The sequence below is a fragment of the Anabrus simplex genome, chromosome 1, assembly GCF_040414725.1.
Source record: "Anabrus simplex isolate iqAnaSimp1 chromosome 1, ASM4041472v1, whole genome shotgun sequence".
Classification (NCBI taxonomy): domain Eukaryota; kingdom Metazoa; phylum Arthropoda; class Insecta; order Orthoptera; family Tettigoniidae; genus Anabrus; species Anabrus simplex.
The window spans coordinates 639026828-639049680 of NC_090265.1; the positions used below are offsets into that span (position 1 = coordinate 639026828).

The window sequence follows — 22853 nt, forward strand, 5'->3', positions numbered from 1 at the left end:
AGGGCATCCGGACGCAAAACAGGACCAGATCCACATGTTCGACACAGTTCGCACCCGTAAACCCACAAGTGTGGAAAAAGGCGGTAGAAGAAGAAGAACAACAACAAGAAGAAATATATTGTGGGATTGAAACACCAAATAATATGAGACTAAATTATGAAAGCGCAAGTAACATTTAATACAAGAAAAAACAATAACAAAATACTAACAATTTCACATATAATATTTACCAGATAAATTAAGGCGCCAGAAAGCTTTCACTGCATGGCAGATGTTCGGTTAAATCATGCCCCGAAATAAGGTTAAAGTCACTGTTATCTGATCATTGAGCCCTTTTGAGCAGCAGTAGAATACCATGTTGAATTTTGTAACGACTTCAGGGGGTTATGTTCGGTAAACACTTCCGTTTTTGGCTTCGTTATCAGTCTTCTAGTGGTAATCATGCCCGTGACCGCCTCCCCCACCACCTCCGTGTCCACCATATCCATGACCGCCGCCTCCGCCACTACCTCCGTGTCCACCATATCCATGGCCGTATCCTCCGCCACCACCTCCGTGTCCACCATATCCATGACCGTATCCTCCGTGTCCACCATATCCGTGACCGCCGCCTCCACCACTGCCTCCGTGGCCACCATATCCATGGCCGCCGCCTCCACCACTGCCTCCGTGTCCACCGTACCCATGACCGCCGCCTCCACCACTGCCTCCGTGTCCACCATACCCATGACCGCCGCCTCCACCACTGCCTCCGTGTCCACCATATCCATGGCCACCGCCTCCACCACCACCTCCGTGACCACCGTGTCCATGACCGCCATAGGTACCTCCAGAGTGGTCGTTACCACCGCTGTTGGTGACGTGAGCGATGAAGCCTCCCTTGTTGTCAGCGTGGTACTTGACGGTCCTCACATTACCACCAGGTTCCTTCAGCGTGTATTCGCCCACGACATGATGTCCATCACGAGACTCCTTCTGGCCGTGCTTGTCGCCGGTGTGGTGGTCAGTTACTCCATACGCGAAAGCGTACCTCGGATAGGCCTAGAAAACATAGAATGAAATTTAAGATCCCGGCGCAAGAACCACACTGCTTCCAAGCATGGAAGTTTACAATAAACACAACAAACTCAATGAAATAAAGTAAAAATTGTCAGTTGCTGGTTTCTTTATAATAAATTCCACGGTTGCTTAATGCCCAGTCTAATTATCCTACCCCATTGTCGCGATAAGACCTCTCTGTGTCAGCTCGAAGTTATACATGGAGAAAAAATTTCCATACTGTAAATTCCAACATCTGAATGAATCTACTATTATTAGCTCCCGTTCAGTTCAAAATTCTCAAAAGAATGTTTTTTCATCATTTGGTATTCCGTCCACAAATAATTAGTTAAGAACCTTTATAATTCTTCTGCGTCAAATATTGGGAATACTTGCTCAATAATTACCTGATCAGTATGCTTGATGTTACTTTTCCAGAACACGTGTAGCAGAATTATTTGCTTTCGTGTTTTACCCGTTTCACAGACTGTTTTGGAGTAATATTTTCAACAACAAAGTTAACAGGTGGGAATGGTTTGTTAAATTCGCTTTACATTTGCCTGGTGTGAAAATGGGAAACCGCGGAAAACCATCTTCAGGGCTGCCGGTAGTGGGGTTCGACCCCACTATCACCCAAATCCTGGATACTGGCCGCAATTAAACGACTGCAGCTATCGAGATCGGTACAAACTATTTATTTTTCTTTTTCTGGGACTTTTTCGAAATTTAGCCCAGTTTTATGGTTGGATACCTTTCCTGATGCCAATCCTTTATGGAGGGAAGTATTCATTATTGCGTTTTTCTGTGGTGAATGCTATTGTTGTGTGTGTTACGTAAATGAAGAGATGTGTCGACTAACACAAGCATTCAGCCTCCGTGCTCTAGCTCGCGGTTAAATTATGCGATCCTTAACGGGTACCGAACCTGGAGCCCTCCGAACCGAAGGCTAATATGCTGACCACTCAGCCAAGGAGCTGAAAAAAAACGCGCGTTTTAGAACACTGCTACCATTAAATATCAAGACTAAACAGAATTACACTTTTAAAGTGGAACTTACCACGTAGTCAGTGTATCCGTGACCGCCTCCACCATGACCTCCATGTCCTCCGTGACCTCCATGCCCACCATGACCTCCATAGCCTCCATGTCCTCCGCCTCCGCCGCCATGGCCTCCATGTCCTCCACCTCCACCGCCATGGCCATCAGAAACGTGGACCTCCTGAGCATCACCTTCTACTGGGCCATGGAAATAGGCGAAAGAATGTGCATGGCCGCCACCTCCGCCGCCGCCATGACCGCCACCACCTCCTCCTCCTCCATGACCTCCAGCATTAACGCTAAGATATGCTGTTGCAAGCAGCGCAACCAGCGCATGTATCTAGGGAAAGAATTAACATGACAGTTATATTGATGAGAGTGAACTTGTCGAATGCATAATGAATAAGGATCACATTCGATCTGGTTTTCCCAGGATAATTCCGGTTTTCAATGGAGTATCCCGAAAAATTTCATTTGGGACGGGAAAAATCATTGTGTTTCCAGTTTAATTATTAACGGTTTTAAAGAACATCCAGAAGTGGACAGAACCATTTTTATCATTCAAATTGGCGTGTTCGGTTTTCCTCAGTTCAGCAATTACTTGGAATGATGTGTTATGCAGTCTGAAATTCTGGAGAGATCTATTGAGACCTTTCCCATCAACCCCCATAGCTCATGGGACCATCTGACAACGTTATTTACTCCTAACGGGTCATGAGCACATCGGACCACGCGTCACAGAGATCGACAGTCACCTTTTCTGTCTAGTGACAAATGTCACCTCATCTGGATTGTAAAAAGTAATCCGAACTCATGAGATAACAAATGCCCTCTTTTACGACAGTGCGAGGTCAACCGCACCTCCTCCGTTCCGAGATATGAGCACTGGCCTCTCAGGGCCACAGACAGTCCGCGACGTTTAACCAAATATGCTTCTAAAATCTCTTTCTCGCGTTGGTTCCACTGTAATCCGGCATTTGTTTTAGGGGCGGAGGTAACTAGATATATTTTTCTTCCTCGTCGTGCTCTCTCACTTCGGGGGTTCCTTAGGCCGGCCATACACGTTGCGGCGTACCGGAGAGGTTTACCTGTACAGTTGACCTGCGCAGGTAAACCGGAGCGTGGGTGGCACCTGCATTCGATGAACCTGCACAGGTGCCCAGACCTGTACAGGCGAGCCAGGAAGAATCGAAAAACAATTTCGTTACCTGCGCAGTTGATCATAAGTGCACGTCTGTGTGATTCACCCAAGACCTGCACAGGTTTCAGCTCAGTTGAATCAGGACAAGCGTAGGAAGAGGGTCTTGCGTTCTGTTTATTTGTTTTTACAAAATCCCTCGGTTTGTTTTCTTTTGTAATTTATTTTTGGTTGCCGGTGATTTTTTGTTTTGTTTTGATATAATACTATACGAAACATGTCAAACAGTAAGCGAACTCAAGTTTTAGAGGAGTTTATCGAGTTGTACAAATCTGAACCTTGTCTGTGGCATGTGAAGAGCACGGAGTATCATAATCGTGCACTGAGATATGACGCTTGTTATACAAAATTATTGACAAAGTTGAAGGAATCCGAGCGGTCAACTGATGGGCAAACCGTACCGTGTATGAGATCGTTGCCTGTACAGGTTTACTGCTCATGTCAACTGTACAGGTAAACGTAAACCTCTCCGGTACGCCGCAACGTGCATGGCCGGCCTATAGCTACGAAACACTTGAGAATCTAGAGTCGGGGATGTTGCGCAATATCATGCAACTTAGCTCCCGTATGGACAAAGAAGCTGGAAGCATGAATTCTTCCCATTTACATTCATAATAAATATTCATAGTACCGATACAGTCACACTATATCGAAGTGCAACATACAAGAATTTTGATTGTGTTTACCCGTGTCAAGTTCATTGCTGAGATCAGAATGGAATCTTGGAAGAACAATTCGTGTGCAGAGAAAGAAAGCTGGTTACGGGCGTTTAAGATAAAGAATGAACACGGCTCTTTCTTTCCTGGTCTTCTGCCAATTATGTGGAGTGACGATTAAAGGTAATTAAATCCAGTTTTACGGACGGATTCCCTTCCTTACACCGATCCTGTGTGGAGATATGTATTCATAATCATGTTTATGAGGAATTCGCCGGACGTGGCTAAAATTTCAAGCCTGGTCGGAAATCGAACCCGGAGCCTTCAGGACTCAACGCCATTGCGCTAAAGTACTGTATTTAGTACTGAAATGAAAATCCACAGCCTGTTTCCAGTCATTCGACCGGGTCAGAAATGAAATGAACGAAGCCCCCATCTAGCGGCGAGGATGTGAATTATGCCGGCTGCCGAAGCCTGTTGCACTCCCGGGGCAATGATTATTGAATGACAGATGAAATGAAATGATATTGGAGAGTGTTGCTGGAATGGAATATGACAGTGAAAACCAGAGTACCCGGAGAAAAACCTGTCCCGCCTCCGCTTTGTCCAGCACAAATCTCACATGGAGTGACTGGGATTTGAACCACGGAACCGGCTACCGCCTGCGCCATGGAGGCTCTTTTGTATTTAGTACTGATTAGTATAAAAATCTTAGCGTTAAGCAATAAACCATACTTTTTCAGGAGAATAAATACTCCTTATGTAATCAGATTGATAAGGATTAATTTGAAACTAAGGCCTAGAACTAGCCTAGAGTTCTAAATTACCTTCACTGAAGCCATACTTGTCGCTGTGGACTGTGTCGGATGACTGTCGACAAAGCCTTCAGAGACGGCGCTATTTATACTGGGATCAATTCTCAACAGTTCATAAAGAATATAACAGATTGAATTACACACGTTAAGTGCAGAGTAGAAACGTTGTCGCTGCTGTACGTGTTTGTGAGATCACCAGTGGGACTTTTGATTACCGTGTCCTGTCTATGACATTCGGTACGGTCTCTCCACTGTTCTGTGAGACAACTTTCTAGAGCAATCTTATCAACAGCATCTGGGACCTTTGACTTAAAGCACACGTCAAGACGGATTCGCCTGAATCTGTTCAGACTCAACACAGAGAAATTTGAAGAAAAATATTTTACTTTACTTCTTAATATATCTTATTCTTTTTATTCTTATTCCTCTTCTTCTTCTTCTCAATTTGTTTACCCTATTCTTATTTCTCTTCTTCTTCTTCTTCTCAATTTGTTTACCCTCCAGGGTTGGTTTTTCCCTCTGACTCAGCGAGGGATCCCACCGCTATCGCCACAAGGGCAGTGTCCTGGAGCGTGAGACTTTGGGTCGGGGAATACAACTGGGGAGAATTACCAGTACCTCGCCCAGGCGGCCTCACCTGCTTTGCTGGACAGGGCCTTGTTTGGGGATGGGAAGATTGGAAAGGATAGACAAGGAAGAGGGAAGGAAGCGGCCGTATCCTTAAGTTAGATACCATCCCGGCATTTGCCTGGAGAAGTAGGAAACCACGGAAAACTACTTCGAGGATGGCTGAGGAGGGAATCGAACCCCCCTCTACTCAGTTGACCTCCCGAGGCTGAGTGGACCCCGTTTCAGCCCTCGTACCAGTTTTCAAATTTCGTGGCAGAGCCGGTAATCGAACCCGGGCCTCCGGGGTCGGCAGCTAATCACACTAACCAGTACACCACAGAGGCGGCTTTCTTAATACATAATGGTATAAATTATTAAGATTTAGTAGTAAGAAAATATGCATTTCTCATGACGGTTGTGATTTTAATTTTGCCGTTTTGTCAGTGAGTTTTAACTCTCTAACTACGCTCGTAATCGTGAACATCGAAAGTTCAGCTTGATGTATAACATTATCAGCCATGACTTATTTAAGGTCACCACTGTCCGGCTCCAGCCTTGTGTTCGTACATCAAATGCCTCGCCAGCTGACAGATGTAAGTCTGAGAAATACATGAAGACGTGGCTGCAAACCCACCTGACTGCAACATACACCAATTCAAGAGTTTGTTCCAATAAAAACTGTCATCGCAAATGAAAAGCGGCACTTTGGGTTACTTTTTAATAAACAGCTGGAAGTACGTCCATCAGATAACTACTGTGTAAGCAAATTACGATTTTCAAACTAGTGCATTAATATATGCATTTCTTCTTTGTCATCAAAAAGTGTCTTCGAGATGTCTGATTCATTGAAGGCAGTTTGTTGTAACTAGCTGTAATCCACTACTTTTTAAACGCTAGGATGGGCTGGCATCCGGGATTTGTCATGCCCTGACTTAAAGTACACCCTCTAAGAATTTTGAGACTACAGCGCTGGCGTACATTTATCATTTGTGGAATGATTAGAGTCCAGAAGTTAGACGTGTTGTACTAACGTGTTTTGGTAGATATCAACAGTGCGGTACCACACATTTGAGAACGGACCCGAGTTGTTAGTTACTGTGAGAAAACAGGCCTATACAGCTAGCTATCAGCAATCATCTCTAAAAGAGGTTTATTTTATTATAGCGAATGGTATTGTGTTGTTATTGACCTCTAGGCAGACAGACATATAAACTGCGAGCTAGGCTGAGTGGCTCGGGCGGTTGAGGCGCTGACCTTCTCACCCCAACTTGGCCGGTTGGATCCTGGCTCAGTCCGGTGGTATTTGAAGGCGCTCAAATACGTCAGCTTCGTGTCGGTAGATTTATCCCCCCCCCCCCCCGCCCGTCAGCATGGCATTACAACCCTGAAGGGTCTTGGCCTACCAAGCGACCACTGCTCAGCCCGAAAGCCTGCAGATTACGAGGTGTCGTGTGGTCAGCACAACGAATACTCTCGGCCGTTATTCTTGGCTTTCTAGACCGGGGCTGCTGTCTCGCCGTCAGATAGCTCCTCAATTCTAATCACGTAGGCTGAGTGGATCTCGAACCAGCCCTCAGATCCAGGTAAAAATCCCTGACCTGGCTGGGAATCGAACCCGGAGCCTCCGGGAAAGAGACAGGCACGCTACCCCTACACCACGGGTCTGGCTCGTCGGTAGATTTACTGACACATAAATAAACTCCTGCGGGACTAAGTTCCGGCACCTCGGTGTCTCCGAAAACCGTGAAAGTAGTTAGTGGGACGTAAAGCAAATATTTATTATTATTATTATTATTATTATTATTATTATTATTATTATTATTATTATTATTATTATTATTATTATTATTATTATTATTATTATTTCGCACCAACACTTCGGAGGATTTCGTCGATGTAAGGATGGGAAAGGGCTAACTAAGATTGAGAAGGTAGCGGCCCTGGCCGTAATTAAGTTAGTTACAGCATTTTCCTAGTACGAAAACGGGATCCCACAGAAAACCATATTCGGGGTTTCGAACCCATCATCTCCCAATGCAAGCTCACAGCTAAGCGTCCCTAACTGCACGGTCTACCTACTCACTCGGTACCAGAGTTAGTAAGACAAGAATCAAAACTAAGAAATATAGCACAAAGGAGACCGCTATTTGCAAACACATTTTCCAAACGGCAATGGATGTTTTAAGGCCACAGTTCCAAAATTATTAATAATCACGATAAACTTGCATGGTTGCCAGAATCTTCAGCAGTCACAAAAAATCTAAGATACGTAAGCTGGACTATTTTGCTTTAAATACATGGGCCTTCGACGTAACACCACGCATGACACGAAGAAAAGCAATGCATTGGCTCGAGAGAGATCAACACATTCGAAATTTAAAAATCGAAGTAAATCTGTAATTTTGAACGAAGGTTTTAAAGGTTTGGCATGCAGCTTAAGCATTAGCTGGAAATAATTTAGAGGTAATAGATCCATCCTTTAGCGACTAACATAGTACTTAAAGATGGCGATTCGTTAGTGTATGGTATTTATTACGAGTCAGTGGACACATTCCGTTTAATATAAGCTTGAATCCAAGTCAACGATTTTTAATAAATATCTTATGTAAGGAAAGTTGTCTCCTACCTTAGTCACTCGACCACGCTGTTAATTCTAATGAGAAAAAGAGACACCAGGGAGGCCTGGAAGAAGTGATTCTCTGCACGTATCAGCCTCTTCCCATGTTCAGCATGTTGCTAGGCAGATATAGCCTAGTGATGGGTAGAATATAGTGCTGGAATGAAGTAGCAAGGGCCAGGAAAAATTCTCATAGGGGCATTTTGTAATATAGCGCAGAAAAGGACGTGGGCTCGATGATCCAGGTTGTTAGTGATGGAATGGTGTAACACGCACAAGTTAATTCCAAGGTGGTAATTATTCTGGAGATCAGTGCTTCTAGACACTGGTGCAGTGTTGCCAGGTCTCCCGAAATTTCAGGAGAACTCCCAAATTTTTTCAACACACCAGAAAACCCGAAGAAAACAAAAAATATACCGAAATTTCTTCCAATACAAATTTAAGGAAAATGGATAATAATGATTAGTGGATCATAATATATTTGTGCTGAAAATCTCTTTCCTCGTCTCATTGCATGACGTTTTATCGATAACATCACTCGTTAGGTACATCCCCGCATTCATTTTAGTCTGGAATTACGTAATCTCTCCCCTCTTTTTTGCTAGTGGTTTTACGTCGCACCGACACAGATATGTCTTATGGTGACGATGGGATAGAAAAGGCCTAGGAGTTGGAAGGAAGTGGCCGTGGCCGTAATTAAGGTACAGCTTGGTGTGAAAATGGGAAACCACGGAAACCATCTTCAGGGCTGCCTACAGTGGGATTCGAACCCACTATATCCCGGATGCAAGCTCACAGCCACGGCCAACTCGCCCGGTCTCTCCCCTCTTATGGAAATTTAAAAAACTCTCACTTGAACACAAAACTCTCACTTGACTGCATCATTCAAAGGGAAATCCCCGACCCGCATATAGAATCAGATCAGGATGTTACGTGAGTGAGTCACAGTTAGTTGTTCAGATCAGACCACTTCTAGCTGGGTGTTACTCTGTCACAGTTCATAATAGTTAGCTGGCTAGCTTCTAGGTGGGGACCTATTGCATGGGATGGGCTGTTGACGGCGGCCTTCCATCCTATCTGACCGCACCACGGCTCCGTAAACGGGGCAACTGAGATGAGAAGCCGGGTGGCATCCTGCACAATTGACGCACACCGGCGCCTCCGTAGGTGCTGAGCAAGCTTTGTGGTGGAGATGATGGTGGTGATGGTTACCAACACAGCGGTTACATCGTACCCGTAGCCTACAGGTTACCCATCGGTGTCCCCACCTAACACAGCGGAAATACTGCAACGGCTGCCAAGGAGGATATTTCGATCTCATCTAATTGCCGCTTCCTCTCAGGGTGTTCTCCTAGTTTATCTCCCGTTCGACTGCCTCTCTGGTTACAGTCATAGGTTGCGGCCGGGTGGCGTTCTTCTGGTGGGCCGCCGTCTTCTTTCTGATACGGGCGCGGCGTCATCTTCCTGGCAATGGTCGCTGCACGGCTGTGAGTGAATTCTGCGTTGTGGAGGCAGCGCTAGCAAGCCGTGAGACGTGCGTACAAGCTTCGGAACGCCAGGGAACGTTCTCCTCCATTTCTACAGCGCGATTCTTTGTCCTGGGCGGCATCCTTGATTGCGCTTGGGTAATAGGCTCCTTCTTCGCTGTTTATAAATATATAATAATACGCTGTTGGTAATGTTACTTAAAATTATATTTGACAAAGTTGAAGCCATGCTTTTCAGAGTCTGCATCTACATATAGATAATAAGGATTTTGCCGGTACATTGCTCAGAATTTAAAAGGAAAGGATGGTACTTCTGTATTGGTCATGTCTACAGTGAAGATGAAATGTAATATTTTATTTTTACGTCGTGTATGTCTGCATGCGCATCACGAGAAAATAGCTGAACAGAACTGAATGAAAAATCGGTATGCAAAGGCACTACAGTCTTCTTCTTCTTGTTATTCTTTTTCCACCACTTTTTTCCCACACCTGTTGAATCGCGGGTGCAAACTGCGTCGCACATGTGGATTTGGCCCTGTTTTACGCCCTTCCTGGCGCCAACCCTATACGGAGGAATGTAATCACTATTGCGTGTTTCTGTGGTGGTTGGTAGTGTGGTATGTTGTCTGAATATGATGAGGATAGTGTTGGGACGGACAAACACACCCTGTCCCCGAGCCAGAAGAATTAATCAGAAGCGATTAAATCCACGACCCGGTCGGTAATCGAACCCGGGACCCTCTGAAACGAAGGCCAGTACGCTGACCATTCAGCCAAAAAGTCGGACAATAAGGCACTATAATTTTATTCACGATGGGTGAAATTGTAGTTTAGGGGAAGGCCTTAAATGTAATTCTCAAATATCTATTTGATTAATGGTCCTGTCGATAAATACTACATAACATAATTTGTAGAGAATACAATTTCCGATCATTTATGTCTTATACAGTCTTACCGCTCCCACTATGATTAGAGATTCATGAACTTAGACTTGTATTCCCTAGACAGTATCAAAGCCGAGCGTGTCTAACGCGGAGATATTGTTGAATCATGCTAACTGGCTATGATGGTGGCTTTTATGTGAAGATGAAAAGCCGCGTGGTCATCGGCCTATATCAACAAGGAAACCATGCCGAGAAAAATCCTAAGAGTTATTGCACAGCCTGGTTTTCATTGTGTCCCTCATGCGTAGTCTCCGATCCCAAAGAATGTGGGAAGGGAAGTTGTACTTCGTACTCTTCAGAAAGCTGCATAAAGCTGCCCGTGACTAAACACCGGAGTGGAGATATCTAGACCATATTTATATAAAGTTCATCCTTCTGACTTATTCATTGCGACAGAGAAGGCTACATTCCGAGGGAATTGCCTCCGTTTAAGAACGAACGGCATATTGGGGCTAGCAAGTACTAAATCTGTTTTTGGATTGAAGAGCCCGCCAGAATTTCTGCATGAACGTTAATTTTATCTAGCTTCAGTTGAGTCAATCTTATTCCGTTGAATAAACAGACTTTATTAACTTAATTGACGCCATTTCACTCTACGGAGCAAATACTAATGTATGTTATATGGTTATCTACCAAACCATTCAGGACCTTGTGATGTTTGGGACATCACGACATGTATTAAATTATTAAACTGTGTAATTAATTGATAAGATGTATATATTTAATCACTGACATATATATATAGGCTTTTAATCATTCATATCGCGGCTATAACGTATTCTGAACGAACAACTTATTGTGTAAAGTATTTCAGCATCATTCGTATTAATAGCTTGATGTAAATTTTCCAATAGCCGTAGTGAGGTGACCGGAGTCAGCTGGCTAATTTCAGCCCATTACCAGGAAATGTAAGTCATCAAGCTTACGAGAGACCGTACCCCTTCCATAATCTGAGGAGACAGTTACAACATTATTAACGCCTACTTTTCGAAGTTCGCTACCTGACGCTTCGTTTCCGCGGGAAAGTTCAACCCATGTGAATGGACGTAATGAAGCAACATGATGGATTCACAGCAATAAATAGGAGAAGGGATAATACCTCAAATCTTACTGGACCATGTGATGTGGTTGATGGAGGGAGATTTTGTAGGCAATATACATCAATGACAAGGGCTGGAGAAGATTCAGACACTCTTGGAAGGACACTCTTACGACGATTCTACATCTGCACATCGGAGAAGATCTTAACTTAGTTCACTTCGCATCTGAGTAGTGTACTACTCAAAAGTTACTCTCATTGGGACCTGTTATCTCAATGACGAGAGGTAAAGTCAACGGGAGACCGGTTTTGACTGGTACAGGGCAGGAGATATTTTGTTATGAAGTTAGTTACGCTACTGTTCCGTAATACGGAAGAATACAAGTGTATTATCTCCATGAACATAACCCATGGTGGTTTTGCTTTTAAAATTAGGACTCATTACGACTTTATGTAAGGAGTACAGTAGGAAGTGTTAAAGGCAGGAAAGCCATAATACAACTAGTGTATTATGCACGATGCAGAAGTAGGACTGGAACCCACAACTGGAGATGACAACGCATGTACGAGAGATCCATCAATCATCAGCTTCTACATAACAGAGTCTACAAATGGTGAGCTAATAGCATAAATTACTGCAAGTCTACGCGTTACAATTCATGTTCTTAGAGTTTAATTCATTCAATTTTTCTTTTGCTTCTGTAAGTTCAGATTTCGTTAATACGCCGTTACGTCACGTTTTTCATCTTAATAAATAGCTGTTTTAATTTGTATTTTCTGAAATTATTATTAATGATCCTTAAATTCCAAGTTAGTGTACTTAATGGTTAGTGTTCCGTCACCCCACCCCTGGAAGTTTTTTGAGTCTCATTACGTATTATTATTATTATTATTATTATTATTATTATTATTATTATTATTATTATTCATTACCAACTATCGTTTTCAAGCCATAAGCTTGAAGGTTGGTGCCCATGGGATATTGTTTATTGAGAAACAATGATATATTATTTATTTACATTAATATTAAGGGGACCTGCCACGTCATAATTTTGTCACACATCTGTGGGCAGAGTGGGTACGTCACAACCTGTTGGTTGTGACATTTCACAACCTGTTGGTTGTGACATTCACTTGTTCGTTTGTTGAGCACAAAATTGCTACGTAAAAAACTGAACTCTCATTTGGATGAAAAGGACTAAATAAATACCGTACAAAATCTTTTGAAATCCGGTTATATAGAATCTAGATAATGTCACTTTGACCTAGTGAAATTAAGTCTACAGGTCTTATACAGTTTGTTTAGTTTAAAGGTATTCATTCTGGGCTGTAGTGTTGAATTGACAACAGCTGTTCTGTGAGGAATAGCTGGCAGGCACTCTCGGAATTCTCCGCCAAGAAAGATCAGTTTCCAGTAGCTGATATAATGCTGAAAAAGCGTAATGGAGAATTATGCTTGCATTGTCCTATCCTCATGTGAGGTGTATAAGTATATGCAAAATTAGGATATTACTCTCTCTTTCCTCTGACTTACCTTTACTCCGTTCATCTCTCTCCAAACGTATCGTTCTAGTTTCAATAGTTTCTCTGTAAACTGCATATTTTTTTCTAACTTTGTCACTTTTACTTTTATCTCCTCGTTTTGGTCTCCCTCGTGAAGTGCTGCCGAAGATGACTTTTGTGGCTAAAGCGGTGGTATTTACTGCACAGTCATGTTTTGTGGCTAAAGCGGTGGTATTTACTGCACAGTCATGTTAGGCTAACGATCTATACGGTGCTAAAATTTTCTGCAGGAGTAGGTAACAGCCTTGATATGACATTGTGGTGGTGGTGGTGGTGGTGGTGGTGGTGGTGGTGGTGGTGGTGGTCATTGTTTTAAGAGGAAGTACAACTGGGCAACCATATGTATTAACACTAATCAAAGGGAAGTAATGGAAGGGGCCCATCACTTCGAAAATGAAGGTATCGGCCAGAGAAAGGCAAGGGCTACGGAGGGCATGAAAATGAAAAAATCCCTAGGCCTCGAATGATCTAATACCGTCGGGGTCGGAAAAGAACAAGAGTTGATCAAGGGAGGTCGGATAGTATAGATGAAAGTAAGGAGCTGGCACAAGTTAGTAAAAGCAATGTCAGGACTCAGCTAAGGGCTTCGTGGTCACCAACTTGCGCTCTCGGGGGCATATGAAATCCTGCTGTTTTGGTAACAAAGTGTTAGTGATTAAACAGTTGTAAATATTAAGTATTTATAAATTTTATGTTGAAGCCATTTTGACGAGCACATATTCACTGCGTGAAATCGTGAGATTTTGAGATATTTCCGCTAATTATTATATGTAGCCTACGTGTGGACGTATAACCGGCTAAGTGAAGTCCAGACTTTCAATGAAAAAAAGAAAGTACTTTGCGGCCTAAAATTTGTTTCCTGGATACATTATTGTGAAATAGATAATTAACATGACCTCCCGATAAATTATCACCAGATTGTAATTCACTCATTAAATCAGTCATTATAATGCGAATAAATGGAGACTATGTCTACGACGCAGCAACTTAAATGCACAAAACACACATACAGTATGTTGAATATCGCTCTACTGCCAATAGATGACGTTAATGTTGTTACGTTATTACAGAATGACAATCTCACATGCCTGAATGAAAGGCGTTTACTGGGAACCAAGCTTGCGAAATTCCATCTCACCCGAATCATATATCTACCGTGGAAACATCTACAATGAATCATACATGATCAAAATGTGATAGACGTCACTCGCCAAAGGCAGCGAAATGATTTCTAAGGTATGCTTATGTCAAAAAATAAGGGCCACAGAGAGCAAGGGAGCGAGTACGTCACGACAAACCGCTGACAGGCAGAGGCATATTCACCTGCATGCCTCAGAATAATGGGAAGATTTTTTTTTTTTTTTTTTTACAATTGGCTTTACGTCGCGCCGACTCAGGTCTTATGGCGACGATGGGATGGGAGAGGCCTAAGGGCCTAAGAGCGGGAAGGAAGTGGCCGTGGTCTTAATTTAAGGTACAGCTTGGTGTGAAAATAGGAAACGATGGAAAACCATCTTCAGGGCTGTCGACAGTGGGGTTCGAACCCACTATCTCCCGGATGCAAGCTCACAGCTGCGCGGCCCTAACCGCACGGCCTACTCGCCCGGTGGGGACAATATTAGAGGGTGGACAGAAATGTAATCATGCTCATAAGAGATTGTCTCGTCAGTGACGGTTACTGGAGCCAGCAGTAAATATGTTTTCCAGTTTGTCGAACTCAAGATACTAATTTATAAAACACTTGTACATAGCTGCCTGTTGTTCGGTATGTGTAATAGTGTTTTATAACTTTGATTTTATCTCCGACAGTCTGGGAAACTCAGAGGCAAAATGGCCAGACATAATGGTCACACAATCACCATTCAAACTTTCATAATTTTTCTGTTATCAATCTATATTTCTTCCTTGCCCTCCCGGTCTTGGTATGTCGTTCTTTATTGGACGTAGAAACTCTGCTCCAAGTTCGAAAAATGTAGATTTTCGAGAATACTCTTAGAATAGCATGATCGTTCTTGTACTGATATCTAGTTCGGACAGCTGACATTTAGGGCCACCCACATATGACAATCTCGTTCCACTGGCACGTTAATTACCCGTTATCAAGCAATATATCATTCATATTGTATCCCAACTTCTTTTAAAACCGATTAACTGTTGAAGGAAAATTAAACATGTTGTTGTTTGAGTCATCAGTCGATAGACTGGTTTGATGCAGCTCTCCATGCCACTCTATCCTGTGCTAACCTTTTCATTTCTACGTAACTATTGCATCCTACATCTGCTCTAATCTGCTTGTCATATTCATACCTTGGTCTACCCCTACCGTTCTTACCACCTACACTTCCTTCAAAAACCAACTGAACAAGTCCTGGGTGTCTTAAGATGTGTCCTATCATTCTATCTCTTCTTCTCGTCAAATTTAGCCAAATCGATCTTTTCTCACCAATTCGATTCAGTATCTCTTCATTCGTGATTCGATCTATCCATCTCACCTTCAGCATTCTTCTGTAACACCACATTTCAAAAGCTTCTATTCTCTTTCTTTCTGAGCTAGTTATCGTCCATGTTTCACTTCCATACAATGCCACGTTCCCACACGAAAGTCTTCAAAAACATCTTTCTAATTCCTATATCAATGTTTGAAGTGAGCAAATTTCTTTTCTTAAGAAAGCTCTTCCTTGCTTGTGCTAGTCTGCATTTTATGTCCTCCTTACTTCTGCCATCGTTAGTTATTTTACTACCCAAGTAACAATATTCATCTACTTCCTTTAAGGCTTCATTTCCTAATCTAATATTTCCTACATCACCTGCCTTCGTTCGACTGCACTCCATTACTTTTGTTTTGGACTTATTTATTTTCATCTTGTACTCCTTACCCAAGAATTCATCCATACCATTCAGCAACTTCTCGAGATCTTCTGCAGTCTCAGATAAAATAACAATATCATCGACAAATCTCAAGGTTTTAATTTCCTCTCCTTGGACTGTGATTCCCTTTCCAAATTTCTCTTTGATTTCCTTTACTGCCTGTTCTATGTAAACATTGAAAAGGAGAGGGGACAAACTGCAGCCTTGCCTCACTCCTTTCTGAATTGCTGCTTCTTTTTCAAAGCCCTCGATTCTTATCACTGCAGACTGATTTTTATACAGATTGTAGATAATTCTTCGTTCTCGGTATCTGATCCCAGCCATCTTCAGAATCATAAATAGCTTTGTCCAATCAACATTATCGAATGCCTTTTCTAGATCTACGAATGCCATGTACGTGGGCTTGTCCTTCTTGATTCGATCCTCTAAGATCAGACGTGTTCCTACATTTCTTCTGAAGCCAAATTGATCTTCTCCCAACTCAGCTTCAACTTGTTTTTCCATTCTTCTGTAAATAATACGTGTTAAAATTTTGCAGGCATGAGATACTAAACTAATAGTGCGGTAGTTTTCACACCTGTAAGCACCGGCTTTCTTGGGAATAGGTATAACAACATTCTGCCGAAAATCGGATGGTACTTCTCCTGTCTTATACATCTTGCACACTAAATGGAATAACCGTGCCATGCTGGTTTCTCCTAAGGCAGTCGGTAATTCAGAGGGAATGTCATCAATTCCAGGTGCCTTGTTCCTATTTAGGTCACTCACAGCTTTGTCAAACTCTGACCTCAAAATTGGGTCTCCCATTTCATCAGCATCAACAGCCTCTTCATGTTCCAGAACCAAATTATCTACATCTTTACCTTGATACAACTGTTGGATATGCTCCTGCCATCTTTCTGTTTTGTCTTCTTTCCCTAGAAGTGGCTTTCCATCTGAGCTCTTAATATTCATACACCTAGATTTCCTTTCTCCAAAGATTTCCTTGATTTTCTTCTATGCAGCATCTACCTTTCCCAAGACCATACAGCCTTCGACATCCTTGCACTTCTCCTTCAGCCATTCTTCCGTAGCTACTTTGCATTTTCTATCCACTTGATTCTTTAATCGCCTGTATTCTTTTCTGCCCTCTTCATTTCTAGCATTCTTGTATTTTCGTCGTTCATCAATCAGGTCTAATATCTCCTGAGTTATCCACTGATTCTTAGTTGATCTTTTCTTCCTTCCTAACATTTCTTCAGCAGCCCTACTGACTTCATTTTTCATGACTCTCCACTCCTCCTCTATAGTGTTTTCTTCAGCCTTTTCATGTAGTCCTTGTGCAACATGTTCCTTGAAACAATACTTCACACTCTTTTCTTTCAACTTGTCTAGATCCCATCTTTTTGCATTCTTTCCTTTCTTCAATTTCTTCAACTTCAGATGGCATTTCATGACCAACAAGTTGTGGTCAGAGTCCTCGTCTGCTCCTGGGAAAGTTTTGCAATCCAGCACCTGGTTTCTGAATCTCTGCCTAATCATAATGAAGCCTAACCGCACGGCTAACTCCCTCGATACATATATTTCGTTCAAGCACTTTGGATGATACTACCTCCTGATTAATTGTATCTATGAAGTGAGGACATAAGATAATTCCGAAGTATTCCACCTAATTTCGTATTTCCTGTAATCTTTTTAAAAATAGGAAGATCTTCCCAAAATTTCGGAGGACCTGGCAATACTGACTGCCGGATTCCTGTTGTCTGGCTCTGGACAACCTATGTAAGAACGATAGGTGTGCATTCATGCTGAGATGTTTTATCTCAGCCATCGTCAATCGAGAGCGAAATGCCTTCGGAGCTAGTTTGCTCCCCGCTCTCGAGAAACGAGAGCAGCTTAGCGAGCAAGTAGGGGAAGTTCATGACGTAGTATGTACTGAAGGCCAGTGGCGCAAGTACAGTACGGCCACGGAATGCAACCCGCCTGACTGCTGCTCTCTTGTCACGTGACAAACATCCGTCCCGAACGGAGCAAGTAACACCGGCTCCCTAGAGCAACTACGTGATGACGTCTGTTTTATCTGATCATTCTACAAAGTTCATTTGCAGTCAAGCACTTCCAAACGAAACGATTCGCTTGTCCGAACTCAGCCGGCCTGGTGGTGATGTTCGTTAAGGCGTCAAACCTTCTTAGTTCGACACCATGTTTACTTAGCTGAGTCCCGTGGGTAGAAAAATGTCACACCCAGAATGTTGGCCGACAAAGTAGGAGAGGAGTACAAATAAACATTGCCGCAGTGTTCATACGGAATGACGACGGATGGGTACGTTAAGACTCGAGCAGGCCAAAACAAAACACGAAATTCCATGGCGCAACTGTCCTAGTTGCCGTTGGCCTGCCAAGCGACTGCTGCTCAGCCGGAAAACTTGCAAACTATGCAGAGACGCTAGAAGGGCGCGGTGAATTCTGACGGCGTCACTTGGCTTTCAAGACTAGGGCTTCTATCTCAGCGTCGGATAGCTCTGAGTAGAACTCGAATCCACATTCAGGTAAAAATTTCTGACCTGGCCGGGTCTTGAAGCCACCGCCTCCGAGTAATAGGCAGGCACGCTACGCCTACACCACGGATCTGGCTTTTGATGTTACTCGACAAGATTAGGCTGCGTACCGACACAGGTTTTCACACTTACCGTACGCCATCATAATCATCATTAAAAGAACAGTTTGAAGCCGGGCTGAGTGGCTCAGACTGTGAAGACGCTGGCCTTCTGACCCCAACTTGGCAGGTTCGATCATGGCTCAGTCTGGTGCTCAAATACATCAGCCCCGTGTTGGTCGATTTACCAGCACGTAAAAGAACTCCTGTGGGACTAAATTCCGGCAACTTGGCGTCTCCGGAAACCGTAGAAGTAATTAGTGGACGTAGAGCCTTTTTTACAGCGTTATGTCCAACTGTGGAGCGTAATAGAATTTATTTAGCTTGTGTTGATTTTTTTCTTCTCCCAAAAACTCTTCCTTTGGGCACTGAACATTTTCCTCCGTTCTTCAGTCCATGATTTATTGGTCCTGGCATTCATTTTCTCTGCTTTTTTGAATTGGAGTCTATTTTGAATAATCTCCTGTGGGATGCCAATTTCCTGAAGGTCATTTTCTGTTTCACTAAGGCAGTTGTCCTTGACTTTCATTGACAGAGCAAGGTGGTGAGCCTCTCATTGTTCATTATGAGAATGTGGCCCAGCAAGCTGATAAAGCTCCCGAGACTTCCCTTTCATCCAGATTCCTTCTGAGTAGACCGGACCAAAGATTCTCTTCAGTATTTTCCTCTCTTGTTTTTCTATGTCTTTAAGTGATCTGCCTCCAATGATCAAGGCTTCCGAGGCGTACTAGTGCTTCAGGTTTGATAACAGTGTTGTCTTAATTTTGTGTTCCTGGATATTGATATTTTGTTATATCTGTTCCAGGTGAGGCCTTCTGCAATTTTGAGATGCTCTTATAATTTGCTTCACGATTCAAGCCTGATGGCTGAATTACTTCTCCTAAGTACCTGAACTTATTCACCTAATTTTGCCGAATATAGTCTTTAAAAGTTTTCCGTCTAGATAACGAGCGGATCCTTCCATGTATTGACTACTGAGTTTTTTCCGAGCAAAGTCTTAGCTGCAGTTTCATGAAGTTTTTCAAGGGCCTGAACTGCTTCTTGTCTGTCTTTAGAAAGAATAGCCATTATTATTATTATTATTATTATTATTATTATTATTATTATTATTATTATTATTATTAGTTGGTAGAGTGTCGGCCTCCGGATACCAAGATAGCGGGTTCAAACCCGGCAGAGGTAGTCTGATTTTTGAAGGGCGGAAAAAGTCCATTAGACACTCCATGTCGTACGATGTCGGCATGTAAAAGATCTCTGGTGACACATTTGGTGTTTACCCGACAAAATTCATTAAATCTCAGCCATAGACGCCCAAGAGAGTTTCGGTTTACTCGGTCTGCCATCTAGTGGGCCTAGAGTAAAACGGAACGTCGAAATTGACGAGCAGACAGCCAGATGGCGTCAAATTGAAATGTCTGCATACGGTAGCTGAGGCCACACGATTATTATTATTATTATTATTATTATTATTATTATTATTATTATTATTTTCATTTAGGGCCATTAGAGACCACTTCAAGGAACTATAAGGCATTTCTGAAAGCGCTTTTTTTCATTTGCAGCCCAAAAACGTTGCAATCTTTCTCTGGCCGCTTGTCTTCTCGCTACTGTCCAGCGCTGTTCTGCTTTTGCTCATCGTAGGTGGGGGCGGTAGAATAACACCCACGGTATTCCCTGCCTGTCGTAAGAGGCGACTAAAAGGGGCCCCAGGGGCTCTGAACCTTGGAGCGTGGGTTGGCGTCCCTTGGCCCTTAGCTGAGTCCTGGCATTGCTTCCACTTACTTGTGCCGGGCTCCTCACTTTTATCTATCCTATCCGACCTCCCTTGGTCAACTCTTGTTCTTTTCAGACCCCGAAGCTATTAGGTTTGCGAGGGCTAGGGAGTCTTTCATTTTCATGCCCTTCGTGGCCCTTGTCTTCTTTTGGCCGATATCTTCATTTTTCGAAGTGTCGGACCCCTTCCATTATTTCACTCTGATTAGTGTTACATAGAGAATGGTTGCCTAGTTGTACTTCCTCTTAAAACAATAATCACCACCACCTCATCGTGGAAGCCCTTAAAAGTTGTTGATCACTGATGTGTTAGAGATGATATCCTGATTCAGTCCCATGTTCTTGGAGTCCTCTCAGTTTTAATTACTGCGTTGATGGGGTGAAAGTTCCTTTTGGGGATCATTGTAAGTATCTAGGTGTTAATATAAGGAAAGATCTTCATTGGGATAAATCACATAAATGGGATTGTAAATAAAGGGTACAGATCTCTGCACATGGTTATGAGCGTGTTTAGGGGTTGTAGTAAGGATGTAAAGGAGAGTGCATATAAGTCTCTGGTAAGACCCCAACTAGAGTATGGTTCCAGTGTATGGGACCCCCACCAGGATTACCTGTCCGACTCGTTCGCTGAACGGTCAGCGTACTGGCCTTCGGTTCAGAGGGTCCCGGGTTCGATTCCCGGCCGGGTCGGGGATTTTAACCTTAATTGGTTAATTCCAATGGCACGGGGGCTGGGTGTATGTGTTGTCTTCATCATCATTTCATCCTCATCACGACTCGCAGGTCGCCTACGGGCGTCGAATAGAAAGACCTGCACCTGGCGAGCCGAACCCGTCCTAGGATATCCCGGCACTAAAAGCCATACGACATTTCATTTACCAGGATTACCTGATTCAAGAACTGGAAAAAATCCAAAGAAAAGCAGCTCGATTTGTTCTGGGTGATTTCCGACAAAAGAGTAGCCTTAAAAAAATGTTGCAAAGTTTGGGTTGGGAGGAATTGAGAGAAAGAAGAAGAGCTGCTCGACTAAGTGGTAGGATCCGAGCTGTCAGCGGAGAGATGGCGTGGAATGACATTACTAGACGAATAAGTTTGAGTGGCGTTTATAAAAGTAGAAAAGATCACAATGTGAAGATAAAGTTGGAATTCAAGAGGACAAATAGGGGCAAATATTCATTTATAGGAAGGGGACTTAGGGATTGGAATAACTTACCAAGGGAGACGTTCAATAAATTTCCAATTTCTTTGAAATCATTTAGGAAAAGGCTAGGAAAACTACAGATAGGGAATCTGCCACCTGGGCGACTGCCCTAAATGCAGATCAGTATTGATTGATTGATTGATTGATTGATTGATTGATTGATTGATTGATTGATTGATTGATTGATTGATTGATTGATTGATTGATTGATTGATTGATTGATTGATTGATTGATTGATTGATTGATTGATTGATTGATTGATTGATTGATTGATTGATACTCCTTCCTTACTTCCTTGAACCATTTATCCGAGACGTTAGACCTGTTGTCCAACACATTAGAAATCTGCCTCGTTAGTCGGGTTTCATCCATCCTGTAGAACTTCAGTCGTCCTTTCCTTATTGACTCCATCAGCCGTTCATTATCCCTATATAGCTCTTCTCTTCCTGTCATTTCTGTTCTCTTAGGACCCATTATCTTGCGCTCATACTTCTCTGCTTTTCTCAGCCCATTCTTTCCTGTCATTCTGAGGCATTCACTTGTGTATAGACACTCGGGTTTGATCACTGTGTTATAGTGCCCGAGTTTAGCTTTCCTAGAGATTGCCTTTTTCTTGTACAGGACATGCATCCTACGAATAGCTGTGGCAATCTTATCTCTGTCCTGCTGTTGTTAACTTCCTTCTCACTAGTTTTCATCTGCACTATCTCACCAAGATATCTGAAACTGTATACTCTTTCTATTTTACTGTACTCATTTGTTAGGTGTTGACGTGATGATTGGATATTGGTTATGTACTTTGCTTTCTCGAAAGAAATTTGGAGTCCAGTATTCTCTGGCTGCTTTTTCAGCATGTTTATTTGTTCCGTCGCTGTCTGTGTTTCTTGACAGGATTGCCAGGTCACGGGGAAGGCAAGGCAATTGACTCCCACGCAGTTTTTTGAGCCTCCAATGTGAACTTTGTTCAGTAACTCTTTTCCGGCTAATTCCTTTTTCCATTCTCGGATGAACTTCTTCTAATACGCAATTGAAGAGACTGGGGACAGTCCATCACCCGTCTGACGCCAATTTTAATTAAAATCTCTTTGGTTAGATCTCCCATAAATTTTGCTTTTGAATGTGTTTAAGTTTGCATGATAATTTCCACTGTTTTACAGTCCACTCCAAGTTCTATCAAGATGTCAAACAATTATTAGAACAGTTCAAAAACTCTAATCATGCACTAATCTCTCTCTCTCGCACAATGGAATTGTGTGGGTTGGCCCACACGGGCTAAGCAAAATCGATCATCAATCAAATAATCATTTAACCAAGTTTCATTTCATCGCTCCGGTCCAACCCAAACTATTCCCTTGTTAGAACTATTTGGAA

The 22853-nt window shown here is 42.8% G+C and overlaps 1 protein-coding gene across 1 annotated transcript; it reads right to left on the reverse strand.

Annotated features, from left to right (window-relative positions):
- Nucleotides 1–429: 429 nt before the first annotated feature.
- On the reverse strand, nt 430–22007 carry LOC136884326 (uncharacterized). The gene is made up of 3 exons (XM_067156464.2): nt 21774–22007; nt 2096–2416; nt 430–1041 (listed from the first exon to the last, which is right to left on the reverse strand). The coding sequence occupies exons 1-3, from the start codon at nt 22005–22007 to the stop codon at nt 430–432; spliced, it is 1167 nt and encodes a 388-aa protein (XP_067012565.2).
- Between the last annotated feature and the right edge of the window lie 846 nt (nt 22008–22853).